Genomic DNA, 22087 nt, shown 5'->3' on the forward strand with positions numbered 1-22087 from the left:
TGTAAACAGTGCTGCAATGAACACTGGGGTGCATGTATCTTTTCAACTTATAGTTTTCTCCAGATATATGCCCAGGAGTGGGATTGCAAGATCATATGGTAGCTCTACTTTTAGTTTTTTAAGGAACATCCATACAGTTTTCCATAGTGGCTGCACCAGTTTACATTCCCACCCAGTGTGTGTAGAAGGGTTCCCTTTCTCCACACCCTCTCCGGCATTTATTATTTGTGGACTTTTTGATGACAGCCATTCTGACTTGTGTGAGGTGATACCTCATTGGGGTTTTGATTTGCATTTCTCTAATAATTAGTGATGATGAGCATCTTTTCATGTGCCTGTTGGCCATTTGTATGTCTTCTTTGGAGAAATGTATATTTAGGCCTTCTGCCCATTTTTTGATTGGGTTGTTTATTTGTTTGTTAATGAGCTGTATGAATTGTTTGTATATTTACCCTTGTCAGTCACACTGCTTGCAAATATTTTTTTTTCCCATTCTGTAGGTTTTCTTTTCATTTTGTTGATGGTTTCCTTTGCTGTGCAAAAGCTTTTAAGTTTGATTAGGTGCCATTTGTTTATTTTTGCTTTTATTTCTTTTGCCTACACGACTGATCCAAGAAAATATTGCTATGATTTATGTCAGAAAATGTTTTTGCCTATGTTCTCTTCTAGGAGTTTTATGGTGTCATGTCTTATATTTAGGTCTTTAAACCATTTTGAGTTTATTTTTGTATATGGTGTGAGGGAGTGTTCTAATTTCATTGATTTACACGTAGCTGTCCAGCTTTCCCAACACCACTTGTTAAAGAAACTCTCTTTTCTCCATTGTATATTCTTGCCTCCTTTGTCATAGATTAATTGAACATGGGTGCATGGGTTTATTTCTGGGCTGTCTATTCTGTTCCATTGATATATATGTCTGTTTTTGTGCCAATACTACACTGTTTTTATTACTGTAGCTTTGTAGTATAGTCTGAGGTCTGGAAGGGGTATGCCTCCAACTTTGTTCTTTTTCCTCAGGATTGCTTTGGCAATTCTGGGTCTTTTGGGGTTCGATATAAATTTTAGGATTATTTGTTCTAGCTCTGTGAAAAATGTCATGAGTATTTTGATAGAGATTGCATTAAATCTGTATATTACTTTGGGTAGTATGGCCATTTTAACAATATTAATTCCTCCAATCCAAGAGCATGGGATATCTTTTTGTCTCTCTGAATCATCCTCAATTTACTTTACACCAATGTTTTACAGCTTTCAGCATATACGTCTTTCACCTCCTCAGTTAAGTTTATTCCTAGGTATTTTACTTTTTTTGACATGATTATAAACAGGATTTTTTTTTTTTTTTGCTTTCTCTTTCTGATATTTAATTGTTAGTGTAAAGAAACACAACAAATTTCCATGTATTAATCTTGTATCCTGCTACCTTTCTGAACTCATTTATTAGTTCTAATAGTTTTTGTGTGGAGACTTTGGGGTTTTCTTTATAGAGTATCATGTCATCTGAAGTAGTGACAGTTTTCAATCTTTCCTTCCAATTCGGAAACGTTTTACTTCTTTTTCTTGTCCAACTGCTATAGTTAGGTCTTCCAATACTATGTTGAATAGAACTGGTGAGAGTGGATATCCTTGCCTTGTTCTTGAATTTACCAGGAAGCCTTTCAGCTTTTCACCATTAAGTATTATGTTGGCTATGGGTTTGTCATAAATGGCTTTTATTATGTTCAGATATGTTCCCTATATACCCATTTTGGTGAGAGTTTTTATCATGAATGGATATTGAACGTTGTCAAATCCTTTTTCTGCAACTATTGAGATGATGATGTGGTTTCTGTCTTTGCTTTTGTTAATGTGGTGTATTACACTGATTGATTCACATATTTTGAACCATCCTTGTGATCCTGGAATGAACCCAACTTTATCATGGTGTATGATCCTTTTCATGTATTGCTGGATTCAATTTGCTAATATTTTGCTGAAGATTTTTACGTCTATATTCATCAAAGATATTGGCCTGTAAATTTCTTTTTTTGTAGTGTCTTTGTCTGGTTTTGGTGTCAGGATAATGGTGGTCTCATAGATTGAATTTGGAAGTGCTCCTTCCTCTTCAATTTTTTGGAATAGTTTTAGAAGGACTGGTATGAGTTCTTCCTTGTATGTTTGGTAGAATTTCCCAGTGAAGCCATCCAGTCCAGGGCTTTTATTTGCAGGGAGGTTTTTTTTTTTTTTTTTATTACATATTCTATTGCACTTCTAGTGATCAGTCTGTTCAAGTTATCCATTTCTTCTTGACTCAATTTTGGCAGGCTGTATGTATTTCTCCTCTTTCATTTCTTATTTTAATTATTGGAGTCCTTTCTCTTTTGTTTTTGGTGAGTCTCTCTGGAGGTTTGTTGATTTACCTTTTCAAAATATCAGCTCTTGGTTTCACTGATCTTTTCTATTATTTTTTGATCTCTTATTTTATTTATTTCCCCTTGATCTTTATTATTTCATTACTTCTGTTAACTTTGGATTTTGTTTATCCTTCTTTTTCTTATTCATTTTGGTGGTATGTTGGGTTGTTTATTTGAGATTTTTCTTGTTACTTGAGGAAGGCCTGTATATCACTATAAATTTCCCTCTTAAAACTGTTTTGCTGCATCCCATAGATTTTGTAAGGTTGTGTTTTCATTGTCATTTGTCTCAAGGTATTTTCTGATTTATTCTTTGATTTCATTGTTGAGCCACTGTTTTTTTTTTGTAGCTTGTTGTTTTGTCTCCATGTGTTTGTTCTTTTCCTATTTTGCTTTCTGTAGTTGATTTCTAGTTCCATACCACTGTGGTCAGAAAAGATGCTTGAAATAATATCTATCCTCTTAAATTTGTTGAGGCTTGTTGTGTGATCTAGTATGTTATCTATCCTAGAGAATCTTCTATGTGAGCTTGAAAGGAACGTGTATTCTGTTTTTGGTTTTTGTTTTTTGTTTTGGACGTAGTGCCCTATAGACATCAATTAAGTCCAACTGCTCTACTGTATCATTTAGGAACGTTCTTGCCTTATTGATTTTCTGTCTGGATGATCTGTCCATTGATGTCAGTGGGGTGTTAAAGACTCCTACTATTATTGTATCATTGGCAATTTCTCCCTTTATGTCTGCTAGCATTTGTTTTATATACTTAGGTGCTCTTACGGTACAAGTGTAATATCCTCTTCTTATATTGATCACTTTATCATTATATAATGCCCTTTTTCTTTCTTTATGGCTTTTGTTTTAAAGTCTATTTTGTCTGATAGGAGTATTGTTACCCCCACTTTCTTGTTGTTTCCATTTGCATGAATTCTCTTTTTCCATCCCCTTTCAGTCTATGTGTATCTTTCATCCTGATGTTAGTCTTCTGAAGGCAGCAAATTGTAGTTTCTTGGTTTTTTCCTTCAATCTGCCACTCTGTCTTTTGATCAGAGCATTTAGTCCAGTGACATTTAAAGTAATTATTGATAAGTATGTATTTACTGCCATTTTAATCCTTGTTTTCCAGTTGTTTTTGTAGTTCTTCTCTGTGCATTTTTTTTCCTTTGGCAGGGGGAGGGGGTTGATGTTTTTCTTTTGTAGTATGCTTGAGTTCTTTCTTTTTGGTTTTGGTGAATCTATTGTACGTTTCTGATTTGAGGTTACCATGGAGTTCAAGTATGTTGACCCATAACTATATTTACTTGCTTTAAATTGATGGTCATTCAAGTTCATATTTTTTAAAAATCTACATTTTTATACTCCCCTCCCCTACATTTTGTGATTTTGATATCCTATTTTACATTGTCATGTTTATCCTTTTACTGTTAATTGTAGTTATAATTTCTTTCACAATTTTATTATTATTTTTTAATCTATGTATTGGTTTTTAAAAGTGATCTTCAATCCTTTTATATATTTGCCTTTCCTATTCTGATTTTCCCTTTCTTACAGATTCTTGCTTCTTTTCTACTTAGAGAAGACCCTTCAATATTCCTTTTAGGGTAGGTTTAGTATTGCTAAATTCTTTTAGCTTTTGCTTCTTTGAAAAATTCTTTAGCTCTCCTTCTATTCCAAATGATAATCTTGCTAGGAACAGCACCCTAGGTTGCAGGCTTTGCCCTTCAGTACTTTGAATATATCATGCCATCCCTACTAGCCTGTAAAGTTTCTGCAGAGAAATCAGCTGATAGCCTTTTGGTGGTTCCCCTGTAACTAAATCTTTGTTTTTCTCTTGCTGCCTTTAGAATCCTCTCTTTAACTTTTGTCATTTTAATTAATATATGACTTAGTGTGGGTCTGTTTGGGTTCATCCTGTTTGGGACTCTCTGTGCTTACTGTACCTGGGTATCTGTTTCCTTCTTTAGGTTTTTGAAGTCTTCAGACACATTTTCTTGAAATACATTTTCAACCCCCTTCTCTCATCTCCTTCTGAAACCCGTCATGCATAAGTTAGCATGTTTTATATTATCCCATAGATCTGATATGTTGATTTCATTTTTTTTTTCATTTGTCTTTCTGTCTGCTGTTCTGATTGGGTGATTTCCATTATTCTATCTCCAGATCACTTATTTATTCTTTTGTGTCATTTAGTCTGCTATTCATTGCCTCTAGATTGGTTTTATCTTGGGAATTGAATTGTCTGTTTTTGATTGGTTCCTCTTTATAGTTCCTAGGTCCTTGTTACAGTGATCTGTGTTTCTATCGATAATCTTTCTTAATTCAATTAGCATTTTTATTACCTCCTTTTTGAATTCAGGGTCTAGTAGACTGGTGCATGGTCTGTTTCATTATTTGTTCTTTCAGGGGATTTATCTTGTTCTTTTAATTGGAAGTAGTTCCTCTCCCTTTTCATTTTACTTAACTTTCTTTGTCTCTATGAATTTAGCAGAAACAGTTATCAACTGTGGTCTTGAAGGGGTGTTTTTATGTGGAAGCATCACTGTGTAGACTGTGTGAATCCAATATTTTTGGTGTGAGGGCTGGTTTCAGTTGGACGCCAGCCACATCATTCTTCAGGGTGTGTGGGCTGTTATCCCCTTGATAGGTGGTATGGCTGGTATGGTGTTGTAGCATCTAGAGCCTGTACAAGATGTGAAGTGGGACTTTTTCTCTGCTCCATGGCTGTCAATGCCCTGTCAGGGGTGAGGTCTGCTCCCCAGTTGTTGGAGTAGAAGTTCTGATGGTCAGGCTCAATCAGGCTCCACCGTCCATGAGTTCAAGCCCTGTCCAAAAGGAGGTGATTGCTGAAGCAAGTAAGGCCCATGCAGTCACAGAGGACCTATGCGTCACCTGTGTAGGCATTCACGTTTCTGCTCAGAAGCAGCCCAAGGTTGAATCCCTTTCTCTGCTGTGTTCATCCGAGATCTAGTGCAAGGCTATGGTCTGAAGTAGGCTGGGGCTGAGGGCTGAGGCGTTGTGGCTGCAGGAATTGAAGTGACTGCACTGCCACCAGAGATCTGGGCTGCCTCCGTGGCAGTGTTCTCACAGGACCTGTCTGACCCAGATCTACTGCTAAGCTGTGGTGTGGAGTGAGTGGAGCCAGAGCCAGAGCCAGGGTGCTCTCACTGGGAGATGAAAGGCTCTGTACTCCTGAGCATGCTGATGACAACTGCTACCGCCCACCTGGACCACACCCCAGGCCCTCGGGCTGTGTCTCTCTCAAGGCCTGTCTGCCTGAGCTTCAGTGCTTAGTCACTGGGCATTTCTGTGGCACTGCTTATATGCACACTGACAATGGCCTCCATGGCTCCACCGGATCATACCCCAGCCTCCCCAGTCTGTCTCTGCATAGCTAGACCAAGTCTGTGTGCAAATCTTGCACCAGGGATGGAGTGAGTGGGCCTGGGTTGTTTGCCCGTTCGGATTGGGAAGTGTGGTAAGGCAGCACCCACTAATGCAAAGCTCTCTCCACCCTGATTGTTAGCAAGCCAGCATGCGAGCACTCCTCACAAGTACAGTCTAGGCTTTTCCAGCCCTTCTGTCTGTCTCAGTAGATTTCCCAGCAGGCAAAGGGGCTGTCTCTTCCACGCAGGAGCCCAGGACTGGTATGCCCAGTTTGTGGCTCAACCTCCTCACTCTTCAAGTCAAGGGTCCACCCATATAGAACTTCTCTTTCTTACAGATCCTTCTTAGGGGCTCAGGTCCTGACCAAATGGCTTTTTTTTCTGTCCTACCCAATTATGTACAGATCTTTCTTGCAGCTTTAATTGTACAGTTCTTCTGCCAGTTTCTAGTTAGTTTTCCATGATAATTGTTCCACATGTAGATGTATTTTTGATGTGTTTGTGAAGTGAGGTGAGCTCCACATCCTCCACTCCATCATCTTGATCTACATTCTTAATTTGTATTTAAATGACTCAGTGTTGTCAGCTGCCTTTTTAGACACAGACAAGAAATAAATCCTAATAATATAACTAGGTCATCAAATTGATGAAAATAAAGGTTAGAATTATTTATATTTTATGTTTCACTTACGATTCTAATCCTGCCTGTTCAGTTTCCAAAGGCTGAATTCGTTCCAAGACATGGGAGTACTGAACATTGGCTTTAACCCAGGCAGCTAAAGGAGCAGCTGCAGTACTGGCACGCTTGGCGTTCTGAAAAATACATCAGAAATTATCCTGCATCCTAACTTAATTTCAAATAAAAGCAAAGTTAATTCTAGTGTATTTTCTTTAACCATTTGTTTAATAACTTATCCCAAATACTGAAGTTTTTGGTTTATAGCAAAAATAAAAATAAAGTGAATTGCTATTTTGATTAAGTGAAAAATACATAAACTCTATTTTTTCTTAAGAATTAATCTTTTTGAACCACATACAATCTTTAATATAATGACATTTTATTGACATAAGTAATTATTAGCCACGTTTAAAATGAATACATGTGCCGTCCACAATGATGTTCAAGCATCAATTCTTTCTCTTCAATATACAAGATAGATCTTTATTAGATAAAAGCAATTTTCAAACAATTGCTATTGGTGTCAAAGAAGAAGTACATGACATTTTGAATAAAGGATCTAAAAAAGACCAGAATCATGGAATTTGAACTGTTCGCTGAAATTAGATATAAATATTCCAAGAGAGATATCTGTTATTATATGACAAGTATACTAGAAGAAATAAAAGCATACAGGCAAGTTGGAAGTTATGATTAGCTAGGACCTTACCGTTGCCAGCAGATCATAAGATTCAAAAACCACTTAAGATAATAAACCTGCCCCCAACCCCCTAGGTTCTACAATAGTTTACCTAATTCTTCTGGTAAATGCTTCCCAGCTATAATACGTACAACTTATTATAATAAACTTTTAGTTTTTAGGCAAACTAAACAATCAATAATGATAAATCATCATATTTTGACAAGCAGAATATTATATAGTATGGAAAGGGAATTTATGGTGTAACTGTTAAAAATTACCTTTGGATCAAAAGATCCTTTATTTTTAAAAAGAAGTTCTTCAACACTCTCTCTTATTTCCTTTGGAATATTTCGTGCATCAAAGGTTGCTATGTCTTCTCTCACACCTCTCTTTGCAAGGAAACTGAAATTAAAGCATAGTACTTCAAATAAGGCTAAATAAAGTTTGCTATTTTTAACAAAAATATCAATTTAACAAAGTGGTGTATACAATACTTTTAATCTATTAGCTAACCAAAAAATAGGATACTTTTAAAGTACTTAAGCTTCTAAAGTACCATTCGTCATTTTTTATAGACGAGGATCTCCAGAAAGATGCACAACAGTTTTTCTAATGTTCTGTGAATACACTGAAGCAATAAAATGAAGGAATTATAATCTTGAACTCTACCCACATCCCTTTTTGTGAACCCCTGGGTACTAATACATTCTAGGATATGCAAGAAAATATTCTGACTCCTTTATAAGAAAGATTTTAAAGTGCTCCCTCAATCTAAATCTTCTCTCCCATTTCAGATAGAAAAAGAACTCTACTGTCAACCTAAGTCCTAAAATGGAATTGTATAGCATCACAAACCACAATACCATTGTTCTACTGTGAAACCTAAAGCTGCATAATTGCATATTGAGTTAATAATCAGCCTTTTCTCTTCCAGTTTACATCACTCTTATATAATTTATGGGGCTCTCGCCTGCTCTCTGTGTCTCTCTGTCTCTGCCAAGAGTCCAAGATTCTTTTTGAGAATAGTGACTATATTTTCTTCATCAGTAAATCACAGTAAACACAATGCTCTATACTGTGTGAGGACCAAATAAATATTTATGTTTATTAAGATGTTCTTAAAGACTTTAAGGCATTCCTCTTTTCCTTTGACACTTTTAACAATCACTTATAGAGAAAGGAAAATATAGATCTTGATATATGATTACATAGACGATCTTGAAATATCAGGGGAAAGTGTGTAACCAGGTACTTAGATGAAATTCAGTTTGAGAAGCAATATAAGAAATATTTAGAAGGGGAGGAGAGAAGATGGCGGAAGAGTAAGACACGGAGATCACCTTCCTTCCCACAGATACAGTAGAAATACATCTACACGTGGAACTGCTCCTACAGAACACCCACTGAACGCTGGCAGAAAACGTCAGACCTCCCAAAAGGCAAGAAACTCCCCCCGTACTTGGGTAGGGCAAAAGAAAAAAGAAATAACAGAGACAAAAGAATAGGGATGGCACCTGCACCAGTGGGAGGGAGCTGTGAAGGAGGAAAGATTTCCATGCACTAGGAAGCCCCTTCGTGGGCAGAGACTGCGGGTGGCAGAGGGGGGAAGCTTCGGAGCCACGGAGGAGAGCGCAGCCACAGGGGTGTGGAGGGCAAAGCGGAGAGATTCCCTCACTTCCCGCACGGAGGCTCGGCGCTGACCAGCACTCACCAGCCTGAGAGGCTTGTCTGCTCAGCCTCCAGGGCGGGCGGGGCTGGGAGCTGAGGCTCGGGCTTTGGTCGGATCGCAGGGAGAGGACTGGGGTTGGCGGCGTGAACACAGCCTGAAGGGGTTAGCGCACCACAGCTGGCTGGGAGGGAGACCGGGAAAAAGTTTGCAGCTGCCGAACGAAGAGGCAAGAGACTTTTTCTTGCCTCTTTGTTTCGCGGCGCGCAAGGAGAGGGGATTCAGGGCGCCGCCTAAACGAACTCCAGAGACTGGCGCGAGCTGTGGCTATCAGCACGGACCCCAGAGACGGGCGTGAGACGCTGGGGCTGCTGCTGCCGCCTCCAAAAAGCCTGTGTGCGAGCACAGGTCACTCTCCACACCGCCCCTCCCGGGAGCCCGTGCAGCCCGCCACTGCCAGCGTCCCGTGATCCAGGGACAACTTCCCCGGGAGAACGCGCTGCGCACCTCAGGCTGGTGCAACGTCACGCCGGCCTCTGACGCTGCAGGCTCGCCCTGCCTCCTCCGTACCCCTCCCTCCCCGCGGCCTGGGTGAGCCAGAGCCCCCGAAGCAGCTGCTCCTTTAACCCCGTCCTGTCTGGGCGGGGAACAGACACCCTCAGGCGACCTACACGCAGAGGTGGGTCCAAATCCAAAGCTGATCCCCAGGAGCTGTGCGAACAGAGACGAGGAGGGGAAATCTCTCCCAGCAGCCTCAGAAGCAGCGGATTAAAACTCCACAAACAACTTGATGTGCCTGCATCTGTTGAATACCTGAATAGACAACGAATCATCCCAAATTCAGGAGGTGGACTTTGGGAGCAGGATATATTAATTTTTCCCCTTTTCCTTTTTTTTTGTGAGTGTATATGTATATGCTTCTGGGGGAGATTTTGTCTGTATAGCTTTGCTTTATAATAGCTTTATTTTACTTCACTATATTATAGCCTCTTTCTTTCTTTCTTTCTTTCTATTTTTTCTCCCTTTTACTCTGAGCCGTGTGGACGAAAGGCTCTTGGTGCTTCAGCCAGGCATCAGGGCCGTACCTCGGAGGTGGGAGAGCCAACTTCAGGACACTGGTCCACAAGAGACCTCCCAGCTCCACGTAATACCAAACGGCAAAAATCTCTCAGAGATCTCCATCTCAACATCAAGACCCAGCATCATTCAATGACCAGCAAGCTACAGTGCTGAACACCCTATGCCAAACAACTAGCAAGACAGGAACACAGCCCCATCCATTAGCAGAGAGGCTGCCTAAAATCATAATAAGGCCACAGACACCCCAAAATACACCACCAGACGTGGACGTGCCCATCAGAAAGACAAGATCCAGCCCCATCCACCAGAGCTCAGGCACTAGTTCCCTCCACCAGGAAGCCTACACAACCCACTGAACCAACCTTAGCCACTGGGGACAGATACCAAAAACAACGGGAACTACGAACCTGCAACCTGTGATAAGGAGACCCCAAACACAGTAAGATAAGCAAAATGACACGACAAAAAAACACACAGCAGATGAAGGAGCAGGGTCAAAACACACTAGACTTAACAAATGAAGAGGAAATAGGTAGTCTACCTGAAAAAGAATTCAGAATAATGATAGTAAGGATGATCCAAAATCTTGGAAATAGAATAGACAAAATGCAAGAAACATTTAACAAGGACGTAGAAGAACTAAAGAGGAACCAAGCAACAATGAAAAACACAATAAATGAAATTAAAAATACTCTAGATGGGATCAATAGCAGAATAACTGAGGCAGAAGAAAGGATAAGTGACCTGGAAGATAAAATGGTGGAAATAACTACTGCAGAGCAGGATAAAGAAAAAAGAATGAAAAGAACTGAGGACAGTCTCAGAGACCTCTGGGACAACATTAAATGCACCAACATTCGAATTATAGGGGTCCCAGAAGAAAAAGAGAAAAAGAAAGGGACTGAGAAAATATTTGAAGAGATTATAGTTGAAAACTTCCCTAATATGGGAAAGGAAATAGTTAATCAAGTCCTGGAAGCACAGAGAGTCCCATACAGGATAAACCAAAGGAGAAACATGCCAAGACACATATTAATCAAACTGTCAAAAATTAAATATAAGGAAAACATATTAAAGGCAGCAAGGGAAAAAAAAACAAATAACACACAAGGGAATCCCCATAAGGTTAACATCTGATCTTTCAGCAGAAACTCTGCAAGCCAGAAGGGAGTGGCAGGATATACTTAAAGTGATGAAGGAGAAAAACCTACAACCAAGATTACTCTACCCAGCAAGGATCTCATTCAGATGTGATGGAGAAATTAAAACCTTTACAGACAAGCAAAAGCTGAGAGAGTTCAGCACCACCAAACCAGCTTTACAACAAATGCTAAAGGAACTTCTCTAGGCAAGAAACACAAGAGAAGGAAAACACCTACAATAACAAACCCAAAACATTTAAGAAAATGGGAATAGGAACATACATATCGATAATTACCTTGAATGTAAATGGATTAAATGCTCCCACCAAAAGACACAGGCTGGCTGAATGGATACAAAAACAAGACCCATATATATGCTGTCTACAAGAGACCCACTTCAGACCTAGAGACACATACAGACTGAAAGTGAGGGGATGGAAAAAGATATTCCATGCAAATGGAAATCAAAAGAAAGCTGGAGGAGCAATTCTCATATCAGACAAAATAGACTTTAAAATAAAGACTATTACAAGAGACAAAGAAGGACACTATATAATGATCAAGGGATCGATCCAAGAGGAAGGTATAACAATTGTAAATATTTATGCACCCAACATAGGAGCACCTCAATACATAAGGCAAATACTAACAGCCATAAAAGGGGAAATCGACAGCAACACAATCATAGTAGGGGACTTTAACACCCCACTTTCACCAATGGACAGATCATCCAAAATGAAAATAAATAAGGAAACACAAGCTTTAAATGATACATTAAACAAGATGGACTTAATTGATATTTATAGGACATTCCACCCAAAAACAACAGAATACACATTCTTCTCAAGTGCTCATGGAACATTCTCCAGGATAGATCATATCTTGGGTCACAAATCAAGCCTTGGTAAATTTAAGAAAACTGAAGTAGTATCAAGTATCTTTTCCGACCACAATGCTATGAGACTAGATTTCAATTACAGGAAAAGATGTGTAAAAAATACAAACACATGGAGGCTACACAATACACTACTTAATAACGAAGTGATCACTGAAGAAATCAAAGGGGAAATCAAAAAATACCTAGAAACAAATGACAATGGAGATACAACGACCCAAAAGCTATGGGACGCAGCAAAAGCAGTGCTAAGAGGGAAGTTTATAGCAATACAAGCCTACCTCAAGAAACAGGAAACATCTCGAATAAACAACCTAACCTTGCACCTAAAGCAATTAGAGAAAGAAGAACAAAAAAAACCCAAAGCTAGCAGAAGGAAAGAGATCATAAAGATCAGGTCAGAAATAAATGAAAAAGAAATGAAGGAAACAATAGCAAAAATCAATAAAACTAAAAGCTGGTTCTTTGAGAAGATAAACAAAATTGATAAACCATTAGCCAGACTCATCAAGAGAAAAAGGGAGAAGACTCAAATCAATAGAATTAGAAATGAAAAAGGAGAAGTAACCACTGACACTGCAGAAATACAAAAGATCATGAGAGATTACTACAAGCAACTCTACGCCAATAAAATGGACAACCTGGAAGAAATGGACAGATTCTTAGAAATGCACAAACTGCCGAGACTGAACCAGGAAGAAATAGAAAATATGAACAGACCAATCACAAGCACTGAAATTGAAACTGTGATTAAAAACCTTCCAACAAACAAAAGCCCAGGACCAGATGGCTTCACAGGTGAATTCTATCAAACATTTAGAGAAGAGCTAACACCTATCCTTCTCAAACTCTTCCAAAATATTGCAGAGGGAGGAACACTCCCAAACTCATTCTACGAGGCCACCATCACCCTGATACCAAAACCAGACAAAGATGTCACAAAGAAAGAAAACTACAGGCCAATATCACTGATGAACATAGATGCAAAAATCCTCAACAAAATACTAGCAAACAGAATCCAACAGCACATTAAAAGGATCATACACCATGATCAAGTGGGGTTTATCCCAGGAATGCAAGGATTCTTCAATATACGCAAATCAATCAATGTGATACACCATATTAACAAATTGAAGGAGAAAAACCATATGATCATCTCAATAGATGCAGAGAAAGCTTTCGACAAAATTCAACACCCATTTATGATAAAAGCCCTGCAGAAAGTAGGCATAGAGGGAACTTTCCTCAACATAATAAAGGCCATATATGACAAACCCACAGCCAACATTGTCCTCAATGGTGAAAAACTGAAACCATTTCCACTAAGATCAGGAACAAGACAAGGTTGCCCACTCTCACCACTCTTATTCAACATAGTTTTGGAAGTGTTAGCCACAGCAATCAGAGAAGACAAAGAAATAAAAGGAATCCAAATCAGAAAAGAAGAAGTAAAGCTGTCACTATTTGCAGATGACATGATACTATACATAGAGAATCCTAAAGATGCTACCAGAAAACTACTTGAGCTAATCAATGAATTTGGAAAAGTAGCAGGATACAAAATTAATGCACAGAAATCTCTTGCATTTCTATACACTAATGACGAAAAATCTGAAAGTGAAATTAAGAAAACACTCCCGTTTACCATTGCAACAAAAAAAATAAAATATCTAGGAATAAACCTACCTAAGGAGACAAAAGACCTGTATGCAGAAAATTATAAGACACTGATGAAAGAAATTAAAGATGATACAAATAGATGGAGAGATATACCATGTTCCTGGATTGGAAGAATCAACATTGTGAAAATGACTCTACTACCCAAAGCAATCTACAGATTCAATGCAATCCCTATCAAACTACCACTGGCATTTTTCACAAAACTAGAACAAAAAATTTCACAATTTGTATGGAAACACAAAAGACCCCGAATAGCCAAAGCAATCTTGAGAACGAAAAATGGAGCTGGGGGAATCAGGCTCCCTGACTTCAGACTATATTACAAAGCTTCAGTAATCAAGACAGTTTGGTACTGGCACAAAAACAGAAATATAGATCAATGGAACAGGATAGAAAGCCCAGAGATAAACCCACACACATATGGTCACCTTATCTTTGATAAAGGAGGCAAGCATATACAGTGGAGAAAAGACAGCCTCTTCAATAAGTGGTGCTGGGAAAATTGGACAGCTACATGTAAAAGTATGAAATTAGAACACTCCCTGACACCATGCACAAAAATAAACTCCAAATGGATTAAAGACCTAAGTGTAAGGCCAGACACTATCAAACTCTTAGAGGAAAACATAGGCAGAACACTCTATGACATACATCACAGCAAGATTCTTTTTGACCCAGCTCCCAGAGAAATGGAAATAAGAACACAAATAAACAAATGGGACCTAATGAAACTTAAAAGCTTTTGCACAGCAAAGGAAACCATAAACAAGACCAAAAGACAACCATCAGAATGGGAGAAAATATTTGCAAATGAAGCAACTGACAAAGGATTAATCTCCAAGATTTACAAGCAGCTCATGCAGCTCAATAACAAAAAAACGAACAACCCAATCTAAAAATGGGCAGAAGACCTAAATAGACATTTCTCCAAAGAAGATATACAGATGGCCTACAGACACATGAAAGAATGCTCAACATCATTAATCATTAGAGAAATGCAAATCAAAACTACAATGAGATATCATCTCACACCGGTCAGAATGGCCATCATCAAAAAATCTAGAAACAATAAATGCTGGAGAGGGTGTGGAGGAAAGGGAACACTCTTGCACTGTTGGTGGGAATGTAAATTGATACAGCCACTATGGAGAACAGTATGGAGGTTCCTTAAAAAACTACAAATAGAACTACCATACGACCCAGCAATCCCACTACTGGGCATATACCCTGAGAAAACCATAGGTCAAAAAGAGTCATGTACCAAAATGTTCATTGCAGCTCTATTTACAATAGCCAGGACATGGAAGCAACCTAAATGTCCATCGACAGATGAATGGATAAAGAAGATGTGGCACATATATACAATGGAATATTACTCAGCCATAAAAAGAAATGAAATGGAGGTATTTGTAATGAGGTGGATGGAGTTAGAGTCTGTCATACAGAGTGAAGTAAGTCAGAAAGAGAAAAACAAATACAGTATGCTAACACATATATACGGAATCTAAGGAAAAAAAAAAAAAGGCCATGAAGAACCTAGTGGCAAGATGGGAATAAAGACACAGACCTACTAGAGAATGGACTTGAGGATATGGGGAGGGGGTGGGGTGAGATGTGACAGGGTAAGAGAGTGTCATGGACATATATACACTACCAAATGTAAAATAGATAGCTAGTGGGAAGCAGCCGCATAGCACAGGGAGATCAGCTCGGTGCTTTGTGACCACCTAGAGGGGTGGGATGGGGAGTGTGGGAGGGAGGGAGATGCAAGAGGGAAGAGAAATGGGAACATATTGTATATGTATAACTGATTCACTTTGTTATAAAGCAGAAGCTAACACACCATTGTAAGGCAATTATACTTCAATAAAGATGTTAAAAAAAAAAAAAGAAATATTTAAAAATATGAAAGAATGTATAATTCATTGGTGAAACATTTTTCACAGATTCAAAAACTTACCTTTTCATGCTCACCCAAGATGTATCAAAGATACCCATTAATCTTAAAACTCCTTCAAGAATGTCCCTGATTACGTCAGGTGGCATACGCAGTGAACGAATTTCTGAAAGAGATTCTGGCTTAATGTTTCCAACTGCTAGTTTAGCTTCATTGACTAGAGGCTAGAACACGAAAAGGGCATTTTTACTTTCAAAACATATATATGAAAAAATCACTTACTCTTTACAAATAATGTTTTATTGTCATTTTATTAAAAATGACTCTAGTTATTAATATCCATTCTCTTCAAACATCAAAATGCTCTAAAACACACAAAGTACAAAATGTTCAAATTGAGAAAGTAAGAGTTTTTTCTCACCATAACTACAACAGTCTAATTTGGAAAATCTAATTTGTTTTGAGACAATTTGCCATTTTCAAGAGGCTCTTTATATTCTAAGACTTGTTTGCTTATTTAATCAAGTCTCAAGAAAAAAGCCTAAGAGTTTGTCTTAATTTATCTACAAAATATTTTTTCCTCTACAGTCAAAACAACATGGTTCACAGAAAACAAAGATTATTTTTAATAACCATCAGTTAATTTGCTTACTCCTCCTAGCAGATTTTCATTCCTGCTTCTCTTTTATAAATAGTATTGAGTGAAAGTCACATTGATAAAACTATTAGAAAGTAACTTATGCAAATAATATTTAAACTCCTATGTAAAGTTGGTAATCAAAAATGTAAATGGCTTACACTGTTTCCTTTTTTTTTTAACTTACCTGTACTTCTTTTAATTCATCATCAATTTTGTTTTTCCTTTCTTCAATTTTAATGACTTCTTCTGCTATTCTGTGCTTTAGTCTTTCAAGTTCTGTCTTTTGTTCACTAGCATCCTACAGGAATATTTAAATAGCATTCCAATCAATTTTAATGCACTCAACATTTAAAAGCATGATACCGAAAATGTTATTTTAAAATAGCACTTTCTATTAAATGCTTTTCTAATATTAATTGGCATAAGAGTTTCTAAAATGCCTAGGAAACTGATGATATAATTTACTCTATATTTACTATTAAGAAGTATGCTTTATTTGGTTTAATTTTTTCTGAATAGCAAAGTAATAAATGCTTACTATTTAAAAATCAAACATGTCAGAAGTGCATAATTTAGAAAATGATCATAATAATACACATTTAACACTTGCAACAACCCTGAGATAAATACTATTATGCTTATTTCATAAATAAGAAAACTGAAAATAGAAGTCTTCTATAATTCTAATAGTAGAATGGTAATAATTCTTAGAGAAAAGCTATAGTATATTAGAAGTTTGTTTCTAGACTTGATTTTAGACAAAAATTAATTGAAATCATGACACAATAATATGGCAAATATATGAACAAAAATTAGTAAAGATTCAAAGAACACTAAATGATATATTAACACATGACCTCTTTGCTCATGAATACAAAAATCAAGGGTCTCACATATATAAAAATGCATGAACATTATGAATGTTTGTGTTTGATTTATTTATTTATTTATTATACTATAAAAAAAACCAAGGGAAAAAATTTGTCAAGAAACCTTCCAAGAATCCTAACAACAGTGATTCTCAACCATATTATAATCATTCAAGGAGTTTAAAAACTAATGCTTGGCGTCCTCTCTAGACTTATTGTGGTAATCATGTCATATTATATACATATACAGAATCATTATGTTGTACACCTGAAACTAATATAGTGCTATGAGTCAATTATATCTCAATTAAATCAAAAAAAAGGAGAGACCAGAGAGTTTTTCTCTCTCTCTCTCTCCCTGCCTGAACTGGAAGAAATAAATTTCTGTTGTTTAAGCCAACAACAATACTAATGCCTTGTGTCCTATTGCCAAATATATTGATCCTTCAGGTACCTGACACGTGAGCGCAATCGAAATCTTCTAAGTTCCACAAGCGTTTCTACCTGTGTATCTCTGCTACCGCTCCTCAACAGGGAAAGTTCTTTTCTCCATCTCCACAATATCAAAATCACCCTTACAGGCCCAACTCACGTGCTTCGTGTTTTATTAACCTACTTTTCCAATTGTAAGTTATATCTATTCTGAGTACCTACAGCATTTAGTGTGTTCTTTCCTTATGTCACAAACCTAGAGTTGTTAGCTTTAAAAGTTGTACGGTTTGGTATTTAAGCTGTCTCTCCCTACCATACTTATGTATAAAATATAAACAGAAATGTCTCCAATTTATAATTGAGCAAAATTATTAACTTATAATACAAGATGCAGAGTTATTCTTCTGGGTCTCTGCTAAGTAATACAATTAGCTACAGTCTTAGAAATACCTCTTCCGAGAACAGTCCAGAGAAAAGAATAGCATAGTACTCAATGTATCTTAATAATGTTCACTAGTTTGAAGGTACATAGGCACACGGAGTGCTGAATATTTTCCTTTTGTAAATATATAGTTATCAATGATATTATTCTTTATGAAGCTTTTACTTTTTTCAAATTACTCTTTAAAGGTAAGAAATTTAAAGGTGTTCCAATCGCAGCAACAGAAGCTAGGAGAATATGGAATGATGCCTTCAATTTCCTGAAGGGAAAAAAAAGTATTTGGTAGATATTCTTAACAATAAAAATGACTAGCTGCTTCAGATAAATATTTATATTACTTTGGTTCTAAAATTCCTTGATAAAAAATTATGCTAAAGTTGTACAGTATGAAAATTAAATTTATTCTCTGATCTATTACTTTCAGGTCAGGCAGTCCATAAATTTATCTTGTAAACACTGAATGTGTATATAATCATCAATTATCTGCAAATGTTATTGCTTTGAAGATTTTCCATCTGCCAAGGAACTTATTTTGACATGCCAGGTGAAATCTTTTGCTTATGCCATTCAAATCAGTCCAGATAACACTCTTGTGAAGTTCACAATAAACAAACCTCCCTTCCACGCTCAGATTTTCAATGAAGATGACCAAACATGAAAAGAAAGCTTTTTTTGTGAATAACTAAGAATTATTCTTTAACTGAGAATAAAGCAATCATGTAAGAAAAATAATAATAAAACATATTCAGAAAAAAAAAAAACATATTCAGGAAAAAGAAAACTTCATAAAATATCCTCTGAGAGCTAGTTGGAGATACTGCAACAATGAAACAACAACAAAAAAGGACACTACTGCCAAAAGGAAACCTCTAGAGATTTTTTTAAATCTCCTGAGAAATAATTTAACAGAAATGAAAAACTCAATAGGAGGGTTAAAAAATAAAGTTGAAGAAATTTTGAAGAAAGTAGAGCACATAGAGAAGAAAAAAAGGGAGAAAATATAAGAAAATTAGAGAACCAGACCAGTAAGCCAGCCCAAAGCCCAAATAATAATAAGAATTCTAAAAAGCAAGAACAGAGAAATAAAGGAAAAGGAATTATCAATAGAATAAATTAAGGAAATTCCCCAGAACTGAAGGAGATAAATTTTCAGGTAGAAAGAACCCACACTGGACACAGTGGATGAAAATAAACCTAAACCAAAGCAAATCACTGCATCTTTCAGAAAAATGGAAACAAAGATCTAAAAGATTCCAAGAGAGAAAAGAAAAAGTCACCCCAAAACAGATCAGGAATTAAAATAGCTTTGAGTGTTTCAATCACAACAATGGAATCTAGGAGAAAATGGAACAATGCCTTCAAAATCCAGAATACTACTCCCAGCACACAACCAACCAACCAACCAACCAAAGACAAAGAAGAATGTTCATATATGTGAGATCTCAAAATTTATTGCCCATGTATCCTTTCTCACAAAGCTTTTGGGGATAGGCTCCACAGAAACGAGGGAGTAAACCAAGATGATAAAGAATGATCTCAGGACAGCAGCTGTGACCAGGCAAAGAATGAAACAAGCCAGAAGGCTCTAGGAGAGAATGCTGCAGGTGGCTGATGGAAATTATAAAATAGCTGAGGCTTTGTGAAGTCCTCACAGAATATTTAGAACACATTTTTAAATATGCAGCTTATGGAGTCATACCACTCCCCTTCCCAACTATCAGAAGTCTGGAAAAAAGGTTAATCTTCTGAGAAATTAAGTCAAAGAAGCTCTGGATTTGTAATGACCAGGCTAAGCACTACAAAGCTAAGGGCTAGAATGAGGTCTCATACTAAAAAATAAGGGGATTACATTTCCTTGCTGATTAATGATGTTGAGCATCTTTTCATATATTTACTGGCCCCTTTGTTAAGTCTTTTTTCACGAAGGGCAGGTTCAAATCTTTTGCCTATTTTTAAATTGAATTGTTAGTTTTATTAGTATTGAGTTGTAATCATTTCTATACATGTTGGATACAAGTCTTTTATCAAATACACGTTTGTAAATATTTTCTCCCAGTCTGTGACAATCAGGGAGGTAAAACTAACAGAATTTAATGATTCATTAGAGTCATGAATTGAGGGAACAGAAGTCTAACATAATTTATAAATTCTGTCTTGAATAATTAGCTATAGTGTAGTGCCATACACTGAGGAAAGGAATACAGAAAAGGAAATTATGAGTTCAGTTTTTAACCTGTTTTGAATTGTGAGACTTTCAAGAAGACATGTCTAACAGATTATTGGCTATTTGAGTCTGAAGTTCAGAGGAAGGATAGGGCTGAAGGACAAAAAAGATGGATTTGGTGGTAGTCAGTATGTAATCAGTACTAAAAAGCAAGGTAATGGACAGGAGCATACTGAGAGGGTGTGCAAATGTAAAAGAATACCCAAGCAAGAAAGAACAGAGAGCAATCTCCCTGGAGAGGGTTCAACAAAAGAAAGGCAATGTAAAAAGAGGATATAAACAAAATATTAAAAATATCATTGAAGTATAAATAGAATGAATAAAGATTTATTTTGTAAATCTTGAGAATATTAAAAACAGGGAAAACCCTTGAAGCCTGAAGGAGATATTAAGAAAAATAAAAGGAAATATTAACTAACAGAGGGTAAACAAAATCAGTTACAGACAAATCTATACCAATTAAAATGGTTATATTTTTATATTATAGGGTTTAGATAAATTAGTGTATGAACAATTGAGGATAATATAGTTTTGATTTCAAACAATATGGGAAAATAACACACTCTTCCACAAAAGTTCAAGTACACAACACTATCAGTCTACTCAGCACAGACAAGCAATATTTTTTAAATCCACATAAGTAAAAATGTTATTTTTCACACTGATTGACAATCAGGCATAAATGACCTTTCTATTGTTTGCATCGTTGAGCTTACTCTAAACATTACCTGCATTGATACTGTGATCTCTTGAAGAGCAGAATCTGCTTCATCTTGCTTAGTTTTAAGTAATACACTTTGTTCTCCGGCTTTTCTGTTCAGTTCATCCACAAGAGCTTTAGCTTCATTTAGTTTAGATACACCAGCCTACATTAATAAAATATTGATTGACAATATTAAAAGAAAAGGAATTTTATATATATACAGTAAACAAAGTCTATAAGAAAGAATCAAGCATAAATGTAAATGTATACATATACCACATTTGCAAGTGGACTTAGGTATTTTCGTCTTGCTGATTATAATGATTTATTCAACTGTGTACCCATTAAGATGTAGTAAAAGACTCCACAGAGGCTTTAGAGAAAGATAGATTTTAAAGCATCACAGTAAAGCTGAACAGATCAACATATATTAGATATTAGATAGCTTAAATAGTAGGGTTTTTACTCACTGCATTAGACAGGAAGGAAAATAGAAAAGAAAAAAAAGCCTCTGTAAACCTTTCCCATTTTTCAGTCTCACTGGCTGCGCAGAAGGACTCAGGGGCCACTCTTTTTATATTGGACGTGACTTGGTTTTGTCTGTCCACTACCCAACTATTTTATAAGAGACTGCCTTACAAATGGTTCTGGTAAGCAATCACTCAAAATGCTTCAGCTGTTCTTTGGGTGGTTGTTTGACCCTGGCCTGGCCATTATAACACCCCATTCCACAGCCCATGGATAATCCAAGGAATAAACATGAAAAATATTCCCTCTCTTCTTTAATATGACTGGGTTTTTGTCACATAACAAATCAGAAGATTTGGAAAGATAGTAATGGCAAAAAAAGGAATGTAAATAGTATTTACTGAGCACCCAGCACAGAGGACAGGCATCATGCTGGTTCTTTACATTTGCATTTTATCTAATGTACTCAACACATTCACCCAATTAAGCTGCAACTCAGTGAGTTTAAGTGATTTACCTGAAACACCATAGAGAACTAAATCAGGAAATTAACCCTTCAAAGCATGTAGAGTGGCTTGATATAAATGAAAGTGAATCATTAGAAAGAAGAATAAAGATAACTCTGCCAATTAATGTTCCTAGTTTATGACCCTCACAAAGAGAAGCAAGAACTTGGCAGAGGAAATGCTCTCTGACAGAATCTAAAGCTGACATTCTAATACCATGCTTAAGTTTAAGCTCTGCAGTTAGAGAAATACAAAAAGAAAACTGTTCAGAATGTACCAAGTCAAGTGACATGGATAAGAATATATTTA

At 36.8% G+C, this 22087-nt stretch overlaps 1 protein-coding gene across 2 annotated transcripts in view; it reads right to left on the minus strand.

The window, feature by feature from the left end:
* DYNC2H1 (dynein cytoplasmic 2 heavy chain 1) overlaps nt 1–22087 on the minus strand; it is a 368911-nt gene that overhangs the window by 234673 nt on the left and 112151 nt on the right. For both annotated transcript variants that reach the window (XM_036860514.1, XM_036860513.1), the window contains exons 55-59: nt 20830–20967; nt 16319–16432; nt 15558–15718; nt 7413–7536; nt 6465–6586 (exon numbers count right to left, since the gene is read on the minus strand). In XM_036860514.1, coding sequence (XP_036716409.1) covers nt 6465–6586; nt 7413–7536; nt 15558–15718; nt 16319–16432; nt 20830–20967 — 659 coding nt within the window. The remainder of the gene's footprint in view (nt 1–6464; nt 6587–7412; nt 7537–15557; nt 15719–16318; nt 16433–20829; nt 20968–22087) is intronic.

This window comes from Balaenoptera musculus, chromosome 8 (genome assembly GCF_009873245.2).
Source record: "Balaenoptera musculus isolate JJ_BM4_2016_0621 chromosome 8, mBalMus1.pri.v3, whole genome shotgun sequence".
Taxonomy (NCBI): domain Eukaryota; kingdom Metazoa; phylum Chordata; class Mammalia; order Artiodactyla; family Balaenopteridae; genus Balaenoptera; species Balaenoptera musculus.